Here is a 15,982-nt window from a genome sequence, read left to right as displayed (position 1 = left end):
GCAGGCAGAACGGGACGATGGCATAGCGAAGACTGTCTTTGCGTTTGCCCCTGGAAAACGAGGCTTGTTTGTGCCTCTGCGTTCACAGGTGACGTTAACCAGGCCATCGGGCTGTCTCGCAGGCGTCTGCGGAAGGTTTGGTGTCTCCTTGGAAATCTCGCCGGTGGAAGCTGCTACCGAAGTCAGGAGGGTTGTGCTCCGGGCACCAAGCGCAGTCTGATGGTCGGTGCTCTGACACGGCACCGAAGATCAGAGTAAGCACACGCGGCGCGTCCTCTTCTTCTTCTTCGGCGTGAACCTCCAGCACCGGAGCGGCGTCTGCGGGGACGAACCCGAGTCTCTCGGTAATGCAGCGTCATAGTCTGTTACAGCAGCTCTCTCTCGAGACACTTGGTGTGCGACAGCGCGTTTAAGCAGGCAGTTTTCCTGAGTAGCTTTTCCATTCTTTCTCTTTTATTTCTGAATGCAGACTGTACTGGCTCCCAATTGCTTTGGCCAGTTTTGTCTGGCTTTAAACACTTTGGGTGTAGGCCTTTTACTTCCGTAGCAAGACTGACTTTAATTTCTAGGTACGGAAGGTGCCAAATTGCCTCTGCTCTTCCGTGCCCGGAGGAAACGGGTCACGTTTTAACCCCGACGAGAGAGGGAGGGACGTCAGCCTCGGCGGCGTGACGCGCTCTCCGCCGTCCCCCCCCCCCCCCCGTTACGTTCCCTGGGTGCGGTGACGCGAACTACATCTCCCGTCACGCCCCGCTCCGCCCCGCGCAGCGCCCCGCCCCGCCTCGCCGCGCGTTGCACCACGGGAGTTGTAGTCCACTCGCGCCTCCCCCTCCCCGCCGGGCCGCGCTCCGGAAGTGACTCGACGGCTGCGGGGTGAAGGGGTGGGCGGGGTGCGCGTTGAACTTCCGGGAGACGGCGCTCATGGAGGCTGCGGAGCAGGGAAGCGTCTGAGGGGGTTCGGCGGCCGCCGCCATGTTCGGCTGCCTGGTGGCGGGCAGGCTGGTGAGCGCTGCCCGGGCCGCGGGCGCGGCCCTCGACCCGCCGGGGGCCCGGGGTGGAGCTGCCGCAGGGCCCGCCTTTGCCCTCAGCTGGGCTCCGCTTGGCGTTGGCCCCGGGCAGAGGGGAGCTCGCCGTCCTCGTCACGGCTGCCCGGCGGCCCGGCTGGCCGCTGCCCCTCGTCCCCGGAGGCGGCTGCGTTGTAGAGCCTCGCTGCCTGGAGGCGGTTGCCGTGCCCTCTGTTAACGGAGAGGTTTGGGCTGCTCGGAGACGAGCTGCGAGCTTGAAAGAAGCTTTTTAAGGCTAGATCGTGCGTTGGCTGCAAGGATGTGGCGTCTCGGGTAAAGAGGAGGGTATCTTTTTGCTCTGGCGTTTAGCCATCCTTCCGCTGCCTGTCTCAAGGTCTATTGTATTTCCTATGTGAACAGGTTTCCATCATCCTGGGGTTGTGCCAGCCAGGTGGTCAACAGGCACTGCTTGTAGACTTGGCAACCTCTTCTGCACCCTATTTTGCTCCTACACACATGGGGAGTGAAGGTATTCTGCTCCTGTAGTCCTGGGTGGGATATCGGTTTGGTGCAGGTAGAACGAGACTGTTGTGCCTTTTTAGTAACATTTTTTGCAGTTGTTCTTCTGCTGTGTTTGACTTTTATCTGGCTGTTTGCTATTTAGGTTAGTATGTTCCTCACTTCTTGTTATGTTCCACTTTAGGTGTATTTCTGTAAAAGGAAATTCACAGTTACGTTCAAAGATGAAAACCAATAATACTAATAAAGGTTCTGTTCTCTTTAGGTACAAGCAGTGCCCCAACAAGTGGCTGAAGATAAATTTGTATTTGATTTACCAGACTATGAAAATATCAACCATGTAGTGGTCTTCATGCTGGGAACTATACCATTTCCAGAAGGAATGGGAGGATCTGTCTATTTTTGTTATCCGGACCAGAGTGGGATGGCAGTGTGGCAGCTGCTAGGGTTTGTCACTAATGAGAAGCCAAGCGCCATCTTCAAAATTTCTGGTCTAAAATCTGGTAAGACTGGTAAAACGTAACGGTCAGTTAAACAGATGTGTTCCTGCATGCATAAGGGGATAAATGTTTGAGGGTGGTTTTGAACAAAAAGCTACTTGAAAAGGCAGACCACCGTGTGTTTTCAGATAGTCCCGAGCAGACGTGGTACTAGAAGCAGTCTGTCAGCTTCGTGGACATCTGTATGTTAATGTTCCTACTGAAATTTCTCACTCATCTTCTCTTGTACGTGGTGTTGATCTGGAAATTCCTTTGAGCAGGCTTGGCATGTGTTCCAGTGCTTCTGCATAGAGAACCTGAGGAAGAATGACCCTGTAACTTCCCTAGCATGGTTTTTAGGCATTTGTCTAGACATGCCTGCAGTGTTTTCCTTCAGCTTCCACTGTTAAGCTGCTGTATTCTTTGTAGCACAGAGACAGGTTTTGTGATGAGTAAAGTCTGACGCAGTGATTTCGGACAGCTAGCCGCTTCCCTTTCAGGTGCGTTGCACTATATAATTGTCCAGTAGAGGGGGTCGTCATGGGAAAGCAGCTTTCCAGATGTTTTAGTATTTTTGAAATAGACCTGAGTCAGAGAATTGTGACTCATGTGGGAGCCAGGGAATGCTGGTGCTACCTGAAGTAGGTGTGGGTGTGTCTCCCTAAATATATGGGAGTTTTGCCATGCGTATTATAAAAATGATGAAGCGCCCCAATGTGTATTGGTGTACACCTTTGTCTTATTAAAGGGACAGATATGTCAGTCAAGCAGCTTAAACTGTTATGGTGATAAAGTAATACACACCTTTTATAGGCTTCAGTGTAGTCTACAGCCTTAGCTTGAATCTCTATTTAGGTAATTGTTGAGGTTGCTGTGATAAAATGTATTAATTCATAACGTGGCATGCTTGCTTTTGAATCCATCCTGGATGGCAGTGTGACATGAGATAAGGGCTCTCAAGGTGCAGAGCAAAATGAATTCTGATCATATATGTTCCTCAAAAATTTGGGCTTTCTTCAGAAGAGAGAACAGCCACAGGAAGGGTTGGCGGGGGGGGGGTGGAGCGTGCTTTTGTATATTCCAAAGTAGTGTTGTTAGTGAAACAGTAAAGTGTATCGTCGGTTCTTTTGCCATATGTTTCTTATGCTTGAAAGACTTACCATATTACATATGCTTTCAGACAGCTTTGTAGGAAAACACATTTTCAGATGCTTTTTGCATGATTAGCCATAATGCCCACGTAAGGGCTGCTCTCAAGGAAGAATTCTGTGACATGCTGTGCTTGATCCATACAACAGAGACCTCCACAGATACCTGATATTGTTTTCTACAGCTTATCTCTGACTGTAGAGTCAGTATAAGCTACACAGCCTTAGTGTCCATGTCCATAAACAATTCTTTGGTGGAGAAGACAATAAGGCTGTAGAAAGGGGACACCAGCAAGGGATTACAGAGAGCTGGAATCATTGAGAGACATTACTGACTGTTGAAATCTGTGTTTTGGGTTTAATCCCTTGTTGAGAGGAACAAATTTGTGTCCCTGTTTGTCAGCTCCCTGTGAAGCTGTGGTTGTAGCAGAGTTTCTTGCTGTGTGAAGAAGAGGACCAGCATGTTTCTTATGTGGACATGAGTGGCCAGCTGGAGTGTCATAATGTTTTATTACGCAGACTTTGGGAAAGGTTTAATGTATCATTTGTAACTTTTATGTTTATGGTGTATGACGTGCCCTGGAACTGTACAGGTTTTGTGTTGCGTATAACTTGCCCACGTTGCACATTGTTGTAAGGACTGGTTGGCTGTTAAATACAGTATCTGGGGATGTGGTATTAGACTTCTGGACTATGAAGGTCAAGTAAAATGGCATTGCCCCAGTTTTTTTTGTTTGTTTCTCTCCTTCCTGTCCCATGCTCACTTGGGAAAGCCGATGCGGGTGAACATTGCCGTGTTTCCATGTGGGATACCAGAAGGTTATCTCAATAGGTGAACTAAAAGGGGAAATCGCTTTTGTGGAATACAGTCCTCGTGAAAGTGATTTGTGGAGTAGCTACTAAATTATGGACCTGGACACTTTTTCCTTGACTACAGGTGCTATTTAAACTCAGGTAACCTTCTTTGAATAAGAGTTTTCCAGATTAGGTCTTGAAGGTGTCTCACAGGCACCTGGTCATAGTACCCTCTAAAAGATTCCTTTAGAGCTCCTTTATAATCAGGAAAAGTTTGTTGAATTGTATTTCTTAGTAGTCTCGGTACAAACTTAATATATCTAAAAGCAAGCTTTTCTGTTGTTCTCCTTGCTAACTTTTAACTGTTCTTAAAAGCTATGCTGTGAGGCTAGAAATATAAGTGCTTGTGTAGTTTGTGGCATTTTTGTGTTTGGTGGTTGTTGTTGTTGATGTTTTGACCCCTTGATTTAGTGAGGGAAGTCTTGCATCTGCTGACATTGATTGTAAGTCTAGCAGTCAAAGGCCTGAAGTGTTCAGCATTATTACATGTTTGTTTTTGAGAATTAACTATCATGTAAGATGGTGTCTGGCTTTGCAATAAGCATTAAATTTGAGTTGGTTTTTTTTTCCTCTTCAGATGCAATCTGCATGTTTGCTGGAAATAAGACTATACAATCACCACCCCCAACCCCACCCCCTGCCCCAAATTGGTAGTTAGATTTCGTGCTAAAAGCTGAATAATGTGTGTTTGTGAGGTTTTGGGGTTTTCTGGTCATTTCCCCATCCCCCAGCGGGATGACAGTCAATGTGTATTCTTTCAGTCTCTTACTGTTCCCATTTCTGGATTTTTCATTACAGGTGAAATGTTTAACAGCCTGTAGTCAAGGCAGAATAGAATATTTCTGGCTTTAACAAAGATGAGTGGCTTCTTTAGTGCCAAGAGGAATAAAGTAGCAATATACCTTTGTGAACGAGGCTGTGTTGATCTCTTGAAATTGTGCAATTTCTGCACTTGTGTAATAAGCTACAGCTGTAATCACATGTTGTAGTAAGATCCCTTGGTGCCTGTTGGAGCCACACTAGTAGTATTCATTCATTAAGGTCACTGGCATTCCTAATGGAATTGCTGTGAGCTTTATTACTCAACAGAAGGAATTGTGGTCAGGTCTCATGGTATGACCAAAGAGTTCAAGGTTTTTGCATAAAAAAGGGGCTCAAAAATACTCCTTGCCTTGAAATTGTAAGGTTTTTTTATTTTTCACTTGTGCCTGAAAGCGTGGTAGAAATAGAAAACAAACCTTGGGCTGGGATTTTGCACCCTTACTGGGAGTACGTTGACAAGTGGGATAAAAGTTACAGGATAGCCTTTTCTGTTACAGACTTCTGCTGCTGCGCTGCATGCAATGATGTCTGTGATGCTGTTTTCCACTTAAAATATACCCTCTAATATAATGTCTGCATTTGAGGCATACACATGGGTAAGGTTTTTGACATGGTTGGGCTGAAAGGTAATAAGGGCTTGCTATCTTGATTCAAGGGTTCAATGAAAGGGTGGAAAAAATATTTTTCTGATTGCAGTTGCTCTGGTGTGACATAGTACGTTATGACATGGGACTCTGTGGGAGTGTAGGGTCTGAATGTGAAAGCCTGGGCTTGTATTTCAGTACCGATTAGCATACTGTGTTCTCCGTGTTTGTAAGATTTGGAGAGTTAATTGTAGGAGCCAAGGACTGAAAATGTGGAGTGTAATTCAGTTGGTCTAAAGATGGCAGGGGATGCTTTTCTCTCACCCTTTTAGACAGATCTCTCTCAAAGAGAGTGGTTCCATGGGAGTGCATGCAAAGTGACAGAAGGGATGTATTTTATTATTGAGATCATGAGTGTCTTTCTAAAGTAGTGATATATTCTGATGGAGCCTGTTGCTTGAGGATGTTCTATTTTTATTGTAAATGTCAGCTTCTTGGGTGAAGACATTACAAGATGTAAAATTTCTAGCAGCTCTGTTGCTATTGGGTTTTTTACTAATGAAATTGTGTGATATTTGGTTTCTAATAGCTTTTCTCTTTCTTTCTTAATACTTTAAATTTTACCTTTATCAAGCAAGCATGTATCTACAGTAAAGGTTGAGATCATACAGCAGTGGCATTTCTCAGAAGAGCTCCTAAATAGCACTTCAGAATAGAATATTTCTGACTTTAACGAAGCTGAGTGGCTTCTTTAGTGCCAAGAGGAATAATTCACACGGTCAAGTTTCTGAGATCTTCAGTCTTAAGCCTGAGTTAAACTTCTCAAACTTGTGCTGGTTTTGCTGGCTAAGTTTTTGACCATGGAACTAAGTCAAATGGTGCTTTAGACTTTAGTTAGACTTTCTTGCAACTCAGTATGGTGTTGACTGCTCTGTAGGACAGCTCTTGATTAGCTTTGCTTTCTCCTGCTAGTAAGAGGCTAGAGTGCTACTGAAACATCACTTCTGTGTTAAGAGGGTACTTGTCTATTGTGTTCGCTCAAAGTTAGGTGGAGTATTAGTATTTGTTTACTAATAGCATTGTGGTGCCCCAGACCTTTTTCCTGTATTTTCCTTTACAGATGCTGACAAAGAGGAGTGCATGATTTAAGTGACTCTAGGTGTCTGTCATTGTTTGCAGAGACCCTAGCTGAAGCTGGGAGTGAAAGTGCTGGTTAATACTCAGCTGAGAAAGGTCAGAAGTGATGGCAGAGGGATGGGATGATGCCTGTATGAGTGGTATGCAATTAGGGACTGTTTTTCTGCCCAATTCATTTTTTTTCTTTGTGGCTCCTGCAAAGTCAGGTGCCTTTCTGTTCCATGGCTGTTTCTTTGACCTTTGCTGCTGTTGGTGGCTTTGAGCAATTCAGATGAGACCTGGGGCTGCCCAGCCCTCCACAGGGATAGCTTTGAGTCAGAGTGATCTTGAAGTAATGTTCTGTTTTTCAGCACGCAAACAGGTTCACAAGCGCCTGGTTTGAATGAGTGAATCAAACGATTCTGCAGCAGTGCTTCGTGTTTCCTGTTTATCTGCAGTTGTTACAATGTGAATTAAAGTCGTGGTTCCTAAAGGGAAAGGTTCTGCTGTCTTTTACTCACAGATCGTATTCCCTGTTGAATCCGTTTACTTCTTAGGGAGCTTTAAAATTGTTTTTCCTATTTTTTTAGAAACTTGCTTGATCTGCTGTGTGTTTTTAAATGTACTGTTTCATCTGTTGTGCTTGTGTGTACTTGTGCCTGTGCTTGGACTGTGATTTTTCTGTATCTCTGAGATAGGGAGAGCTCTCTGGTGGGAGTTGAGGAATACCTTGTACAGAAGAAGCACAGTAATTTAAGTAACACAGTCTTTACATGTGTGCCAAATCTAATGTGTGCTGTTTGTGGTGCTTTCAGGGAAGGGAAGTCAACATCCCTTTGGTGCCATGAACCTCCCTCAGACGCCAACGGTGGCCCAGATTGGAATCTCAGTGGAACTGCTGGAGAACCTGGCCCAGCAGACTCCTGTCGCGAGTGCTGCTGTGTCATCAGTAGATTCATTCACAGAGGTAGCTTGGACATCCTGTTTTCGGAAATTCTCTGTACTACTAAAGTCTTAAGAATTAAGCCTCTAAAGAACTAATTAAAAAAAAGCTGCTATGGGTAGGGCTATAGGATTGTAACCAACCTAATTGTTGTCATATCATTTGGCTGGATGCCTTGCTATTTTGAAATAACTTTTTCTTACACTGGAAAACTATGACTCCTGTAAAGGATTGGATTTTGCATGCTCAGTGGAATCAGGCCAATAGACTCACTTGTCTTGATGTCACTCTACTGTAAAAATATTTATGATGCTTTCTTATAGGAACAGCTATGGCTGAATGCATGTAAGAGACAGTGGATCTTTGGTGATTTGTAGGTGCTGGAACTCCAGTGCATAGACTTACAGAGATGGTCAAAAATGACTCAAAAGTCAAGGCAGACACGGGCATGGGTGCAGATAGATATGCAGGGGTACCACTGACCCTTGAGAAATCCTTCTGATGTAGTTTTGCCGAACTACAGAATCATGCCCTCTCCCACAGAAGGATGTATTTGTTTTTTTTCCAGTTCTTTCCTTGTGGACCAGGCCTTGGGCTGCAACGCTTGCCATTTTTTACCCAGCCTGTCTGTTAGTTTGAACCTCTGGAAATCCTCAGCCAGCACTGGCAGTCAGTTGGTCATTTAACAGCAGTTCAAGGCAAGCTAGATCTGCATGGCAGGTCTTGATTTCCTTATCACTGATGGCTCTGGCATTATCTTTTAACATTTCAGCAGTTGGTGAGGCTTTTCTTGAGGCTTTTTTTTTTTCTTGCTCGCTTTCCTTACAGATGCTTGCTGAGGTAGATTGGTAATTGAACAGTAATCCTGATAATGTACCTGATGTCCTTTGACAGTTTGTACACATAATAGCTCCAAATAGGTAAGGTCTCTTGGAGAAAGTTATCATGACTAGGAGTTGACCAACAGCTATTTTTGTATAGTACGGTTAATTGAGCCTTTCTGGAGTTGTTAGGGGAAATGACATCTAAATATTTCTGACTCCACCAATTTTTATAATAGCACTAGTTAAGTCATGAGGTAATAATGTGCTGCTTGAGGTCATTTGCAGGGTGGCTGGTGGATTTTTCTGGCAATAGTATTTAAAGTAGAAAACCACCTCATGATTGCACAACATTTTTACAAATGTTATTTCCAGTTAGGTGAATTTTTCTATTAAAAAGGAGTAGCATCTTAACTGAAATTGTATATTGCTTTCAAGGGATGCAGCTGAGCCAAAGGCTGAATTAATAGTTATTCCTGTAGAGAAAATGTATAAAGTCATAGCTGAAAGAAACCTTTGAGGGAGTAGGTAGTAGAGGAAGGGGATATGACTGGGAGCATGTTTGTGAATGCTAATGGCTTTTATTTAATACTTGACATCATCTCTTTGGAAATGCTACGTTATAGCAGTGAAAGTATTTTTTTAAAGGCAAAATCATCTGTTGCTCTAAGTTAAGGGGTTGCTCTCCCACTACATTTTTAGTAAGTTTTATGGAGCTTTATGGTTGTGTGTGTATATTTTTTTTTTATACATATAGTTACATTACAAAGAAGTTGTATGGAAAAAAGTGGGACAAAACCACAGAGCTTTGTATGTGAGTGGGGTGAGACTGAGGGTAGGCTCCTGGGTTCTAGGACATCAGTTCTTCCAATCCTTATGTCAGAGCAGGTGGAAGGAAGCACAAGAGTGTGCATATATCGCACCAGGTTCTGTTTTCCTTCATCATTTCACTGTCTATGAAAATAGTTTGTTCTCCCACCAAAACAATGCATACTTTTTTAAAAATAAAAAGAATAGGGGAAAGAAGGAGGTACCATAGGCTTAGGTATTTGTAGACTGGCTGGGAATGTTCTACAGCTTCATTCTCTGCACACAGGGCTTGCTACTTCTTGGCTTCTCTTTCACTCTTTTACTTCCTTATTCCTACAGTTTAGGAGTTTCCTATGCATCTTTTTCATGTTTTCCCCAGCAAGATCTTGTGGCAGAGGATACCAGGGTAGCAGCTCTTCTGTGGTGAAAACTAAAGGAAATTTTCCTGTCGCTGGAGTCGTGACGAGTTGTAACGAGGCAGACTGGAGACTTTTCAGCTGGTTTAACAACTAGTGTTTTCCTATGAGCTGGAATGGCAGCTTTGACCTGGTCTACAGTACTTCTGATGGTTTAATTTGGAGGAGAGGGACAGCTCTTGTCACTGCATCACTTTGTCACAAAAGGAAAATGTTCTTCCCAAAGCTGTTTATCCAATTAGATGAAATTGGGCAGGGAGAGGGCAAGCGAAGGTTCTGAAAATGATTTCTGGATGCTGGATGGATATCAGGGCAAGACCAAGAGTTTTGATCGATTTTAAAATGGACATCTCTGGACCTACTATATCCACTTCCCCACTGTGTTTTAGATGATAATGCTAATTTTACTTCATGTAGGAGTTGTATATCTGTTAAACTTTCGCACAAAAATTCAAATTGAAAAAATAACTTACTTAAAATGTCTTTTTTTTTTTTTTTAAATTTCAGTTCACTCAGAAGATGTTGGATAACTTCTATAACTTTGCTTCCTCATTTGCTGTTACTCAGGCACAGATGACCCCAAATCCTTCTGAAGCTTTTATTCCTGCAAATGTAGTTCTGAAATGGTAATGGCAATGATCTCTAGTAACAAGTGTTCTTTTTTCTAGGCGTTAAACCAGCTGATTTCTAAGTATTGAACTACTGTCATGCTCTTCAGTGAGATGATGCAAAAATGTTTAGAAGTGTTTGTTGTTGTTTATCTCAAGTATAGATAAGGTCTATCCACTGTCTTTATTTGTCAGCATCTTCATATCAGCTTTTTATTAGAAAAGTGCTATAGAGCATATGAAATTTTTTTGCTTCTAGAAATGCCACCCTTGACATATGTGGATTTGCACTGTGTTGCTGATTATGCAAATGCTCTGGAGTCAGGGGAAGACAGAACACGCTCATACTTGTCAATTTGTGCTTACTTGTTATGCTTGGTCTCTTCCTAGACATAGTTCCAGCAGTTGCTTAAGGATGTGGGAGAGGTGGAGAAATCATGTTCCTAGTTGAACTGGTTCTGTCACCAGACCCTTAAGCACAAATACAAAAGTCTCTGAGAGTTGTTTTCTAGGGACTGGTTTAAGATATAACTGTCTATGGGGATAGCCTGTGTAGTCTGGAGATAAATTGTCAACTGCAGGCAGTCCTTTAGGAAGTCTGAAAAATAATTCCCTGTAGTTTATCAGTTTAGCCCTTTTTAACCTCTACAGTATTAACCTAAACCCTTTTCAAAACAGTATTTTTGGCGCTCTGAATACAGTTTTATCGTTAGCACAGATCTCATGAATATGCAGGCAGTTAACGTAAGCGATATTTTTGGGGGGACTTGTAATTTGTAACTTGATGCAGATCTCTTCTGTTTAGAAGGTAACTCTACACATGCCATGAACATGTGTGGGTAAGGTCTCTGATGAGAGAAACCACAGGGAAGGCAGGCTAAAGCAGCAGGGCAATGGCTGGTCATTGCCTGGATGATGCTGAATTTGCTTGTTTGTGGTTTGTTTGTGGTTTGCTTGTTTCTGTGAGTATGGAAAGTGAAATTAGGACAGCATGTGTGCATATGTGATTCCATTATGTGGTAGAGAATTAGTTTTCCTCATTAGATTTTACTAAAACATTACTGTATATAAAATATGTGGAAGTTAGAATTATTTGGTGAGGGTGGAAGAATAATGGGGACTACTGTGTCTCAAGGTTTCTATTAGAACTACAAGGCAAATCGATGCATAGCCTTGAGTGCAGAATTGCCTGCAGTCCCCTCTGCCTTACCTGTGAGCAGGTTACACGTCGCCTGCTAGGAAGCGATTCTGGATTGGAGGCTGTGGTCTCTGTGCAAGCCTGCTCGAGAATGTCAAGCTTGCCTCGCTCACATCCACTGTCCCGTGAACTGAGAAGTGCTAAGCTGGCTCTGTGCATCCTAGATGGAGCAGCACCGAAGGGGTAGTACAGGGACAGCTGAACTGGATTCAGAAGCTGTGGTGTTACCTTGTTTTTCCCAGTATTACAGTGTATCCTGAATGGCACCAGACTTTCTTGGTCTGGTTTTGCTGGGGTTTCTTCTGTGAGATACGTGGCCTGATTACTAGGATGATGGGCAGCCTCAGACTCACGCTTCCACCTGCCTGAACTTTGATTTCCTAGCCCAAAAAATGTTATGCACAAAATAGCCACTTTAATTCACTTACAATTTTACTAAGCTTGAATGAGCATCCTCTGGGATACCACTTTAATGAAATACATATTGTTGTTGAAATACACCAGTCTCGCTGTGAATATTCTTGATATGGAATCAAAAAGGAGGACTTTGGATTTACTCCCTGGTGTGGAGTGGATGTAATTTATCGTGTTCTCTGCATAGACTGAATTATTTGTATCATTTTTGAAGCCATTTTATTTGCAGCAACTTTGGGGTTTTGATTGTTTGTTTTTTGTTTGTTTTTTTTTTTTTTTCCCCTAGGTATGAGAACTTCCAGAGACGTCTGACACAGAACCCTCTCTTCTGGAAAACATAAGCTTAAATTGTGTCATTTGAAGTGCTTTCTAAACAGTGTGACCTGAAAGATGCAGCAAGTAACTCCACTGAAGAATTTGAGGGGAGAAAAAAAAACCAAAACGATTAGTCTGAATAGACAAACTTGTAACTTTTGTATTACTCTTGAAAATTATTTAAAATTAAAATCCGTGAAAACTACTTGCCTACGCATTGGGTTTTTTTAATTGAAGTACTTGGCTGCAACAAGAAATCAGTGTTCCATGTGCATGCATAGAAATATCCTTTTGAAACTGCATTTAAAGTGGAAGAAATTACAAGATGAAAAATGGCAGCACAGTTTCATACTTGTGTGATGTTTCAGGGTGTTTAGTTGTAGACAAAATAAATGTAGTTTTTCCTTCTTTACCTCATTCTGAAGGGTGATTGGGTGACTGAGAGTATGCTGGTGGTTTTCCTGCTGGTACTTACGCTGTAAGTTCTTTTACTTTGTGCACAACCAATATTCCTGTCCCTAGCTCTCATATATGGTACAATAGTATTTCCCTCTTTTTGGTGTGAAGACATGATTGAGCTTGATCTCGGGGTACCTGTCTTTAATTCTCCTGTATGAAAGTGTAATGAAGAGAAATCTTTGGGGACTCTTTCCCTGCTGCAAGTCAAATAGCTTTGAAATGGCTATTACAGGCAATTCAGAGTTGTATATTTGTACTTTGCAGCCCCAGACTGTTCAGTGAAGTGAGAGCTGCTAAATTACTGACTGTGGAGTTATTTGATGAATTTGTCTTTCTCTTCAGCTTTCTCTAATTATGGTATGAAGAATGATGTGGAGGAGGAGAAAAATAAGCATAATGGTTCTTAGTATCTGAAAGACTTCTTCCATGAGGAAAATGTTGGGGTGTGCCACAAATCAGATTTTTCTGTAAGTGTACAGAAAAAAACAAGTCCAGCTGTAGCTATAATCAAAAGATCAATGCTGTCAGAGTTTCCTCTGTTCCCCTCTAGCTGAAGGGTGTTTGCACTACTTTTATGTCAAACCCTTGTCTGTGTTCCTTTTTCCTTTTCCACTTTTAGAGTGTCAGAATAGTTGGGCTGGGGATATTCGCTGTTCTTATGAAGGAGCTATGTATGGGACAGAACGATTGTTTGCCTGTTCAGAGACCCATATTTCAACTGTCCAATGTTGTCAGAAAGACTCTTAACCTTGACCATGCTAGAAGAATTTATCCCAGTAAGAAGACAGAGTAAAATATTGTTTCCCTTTGAAACAGATGTGGGATGTCTGATAATGCTGTCTAGGAGTGGTCACTGGCCCCAAAAGCTGTCACGCTTGCTCATAAATTCATGGGATTTTGAAGTGGTCTGTGTAATTCTCAGGAGTTCTTCTCTTTTGCTTCTTAATTGGAAATGTTTGACAGGGCATGCTAAGTCTCTCAAGCCCTCAGTGCCTGCAGAGGCAGAGTGGGCAGAGTTACGATGGCTTTATCATGGCACTCGAGAAGACCACCCTGTAGCAAGGCATTGCCTGCGGGCCTGAACGCTGCTGAAACTTGACTGCAATTAGTGTCTTTGCTCCTCTTGCATTGCTTAATATATTCTACACCAGCTGTCCCATTGGACTATGCCACCATAGCCTTGGAGACATCAAATCCCTGTGACACTGTGGAAAGCTGTGTAAGTGAGACCGTGATGCATCTCTGTTGCTGCATCTTGAATAGACTGAATGTTGATTTTGTTTTCCTGGACATGGGTGTCCTTTTTATGAGGCAAAAGCCAAAATGAGGTTTTATGAAAAATTTCTTCTTAGCCTGGATGCAATGGGAAACTTTAAAGAAGTTGTTAGCAATGTAAGTCTTGCTGGTTTAGCCATGCTACTTACAGTATTTCAGGCTGAATCTCGAAGGCCTGTTGAACTGGTGGCCCCTGGCATGCTGTGATTTGTCTGACCACTTGGCCTAGACGTTATGTGCAGTAATAGAGGCGCTCTGTAGATTTATTCTCTTGTCATCAATTGTCTTGATGACATGTAAGATCCAAAGAAGAGCTGTGTTGGGTCAAATGAAGGATCGATCCAGCCCAGTGTCCTGTCCCTGAAGGCTTAGGAAAGGGTAGGAGAACCAGTGATGGTGGCACTCGCCCTTAACGGCTAAGTGGGAAAGCAGTTCGGTGCCTGGCTGAAGGATTTGCCCAAAGCCCTGGAAGAAGCTGTGCTTGCCTCCACTGGGTTCTCTGTTGGTCAGGAATTTGTCTCCTGGTTGAAGCTGTTGAGCGTCACCCTTGCAGAAAGCCTAGCACTATTAGTACCCAGGAGCAGTTCGTAGCAGGAGTATCTCTGCTTGTTGTAAGGAGGGGCTATAGTTAACCGAAGAGAGCTTCGCTGGAGAGCTTTGGTGAGGCAGCTGCTTCTTTTAGCAGTTGAAAGGTTTGCTGTCTTCGTTAGCGACGTGGTTGTTGCCTTGGAATCATCTCACCTGTCTCTGTCCCTGTTGCAGAGGAAGAAAGGGATGATGAATTGGGTCATTCCCCGGGGAGAAACTGGAGCACCTGACCTCCTGTTTCCCAGGTGAGTAAGGCTGCTTTTGTCTTGCCTTGACTGATGATGTGAGAGCCTCTCGGCTCCTGTTGGGTAGCACTGCATCACTAGGATTTTTCTGCCTCTCTTGAGGTTGAGGAAAAATTCACAGGACCCTCCATACTTATTCTTGCTTGGGTTGGAAGATGTACATCTTCACTTGAAGTAATATAGAGCAATCACTTGATTGCTTTTTATGTCATCAATCATGCTAAATCATCGTCATTCGTTAGAATTTGTGGAGCATAGAGAATAATATGGGCAACATCTTCAAGTTTCACCTGCTTTTTCCTCTTTCCTTTGAGTGAGACTATGAAAAGACAGGAAAACTACAGGGGAAATTAAGAAACGTTCCTGTGCAGAATTTCACACTGAATTCTACATTCTACGGAACTATATGTGATAGAAGATGGGATCCATGTATGTCGTGTTTGTGAAATTCCCATGCCTTTTGTGAGAATTAAGTGAAGAAATTGTATCTTAAATGCCCTCTTCAGGAGTGTGGGAGAAGTGATTTCTTGGCAAACAGGAAGCCTGTTTGTAGGGGGATGTGTCCCAACACTGCAAAGGAGCTCCGTTCGTGACCCCAGTGATGGAATTCCCTCTTTACAGATGCTGTGATATTAGTTAGGGAGGGTATGTACCCAAGTGAAGGGGCGGGCGAGATTAAAATTCAAAGTGCTCTTGGCATATCGGAGAGCAAAAGGTCTCCAGGTACACTTGGGATAAGGGGTGATGGATGGTCTGCATTCGGAGCAAGGAGGATTTGCGTTGTTAGACTCAACTTCCTAGCAGTAAGGATTAGGGAGACCTTAGAAGATGCGGCCAGAGCTCCTCCAGGCACTGGAGTCCCTTCCCAGGTAACTGGGTTTCCTACTAAAGCCTTCGAGGCTGTGGAAGGCAATGGACTGCAGACTACTTGTAAGATATGTCTGTGGCAGGATGAGGGCATTCATGAAAGCTGCAGAGAGAACGTGGCGTCCTTCATGCAAACTGGTGTTGTCGTCCTTTCTGCAGCCTGCAGTGTAACGCTGAACGTGGAGAATTTTTTCTTAAATCCCTCTGCGAAAGACCCACTAAATCTCCCAAGGAGAAGAAGCAGAGAGATTATTTTAAGGAGATTGACAACAGGAAAGGTAATGTGAGAGCAGACTCCTGAGAACACCATGTTTCTTTTTGTCCTTCTTTCTAGGTGCCTATGGCAAATGTTAAAAGGCCCCAGCGTGGCACAGGGTACAGATCCATCTGTTGTGAATCTGCTCTCCCTGGTGAATCGCAGGTGAAAACTGTTCTTTCCTTTTCGAAGTTGGTTTATGCACCAGGGAGTAAACATTTAGGGAGATCCTTCAGGATG

At 43.4% G+C, this 15,982-nt stretch overlaps 1 protein-coding gene across 8 annotated transcripts; it reads left to right on the top strand.

Annotated features, from left to right (window-relative positions):
* The first annotated feature begins 883 nt into the window (after positions 1-883).
* Positions 884-12,257, top strand: HIKESHI (heat shock protein nuclear import factor hikeshi). Of its 8 annotated transcripts, none has more exons than XM_030042613.1 (6): positions 884-1,002; positions 1,425-1,533; positions 1,789-2,026; positions 7,343-7,494; positions 10,025-10,143; positions 12,024-12,257. In XM_030042613.1, the coding sequence occupies exons 3-6, from the start codon at positions 1,876-1,878 to the stop codon at positions 12,076-12,078; spliced, it is 477 nt and encodes a 158-aa protein (XP_029898473.1). In that variant the 5' UTR covers positions 884-1,002; positions 1,425-1,533; positions 1,789-1,875; the 3' UTR covers positions 12,079-12,257. The 8 variants fall into 8 exon arrangements, with proteins under 8 accessions (XP_029898473.1, XP_029898479.1, XP_029898478.1 ...); XM_030042619.1 differs by having other exon boundaries at positions 885-1,002; positions 1,844-2,026; XM_030042614.1 differs by having other exon boundaries at positions 888-998.
* The last annotated feature ends 3,725 nt before the right edge of the window (positions 12,258-15,982 follow it).

This window comes from Aquila chrysaetos, chromosome 19 (assembly GCF_900496995.4).
Source record: "Aquila chrysaetos chrysaetos chromosome 19, bAquChr1.4, whole genome shotgun sequence".
In the NCBI taxonomy this organism is placed as follows: Eukaryota; Metazoa; Chordata; class Aves; order Accipitriformes; family Accipitridae; genus Aquila; species Aquila chrysaetos.
The sequence above is the reverse complement of the archived record's forward strand: the minus strand, read 5'-3'. Positions and strand labels throughout refer to the sequence as shown.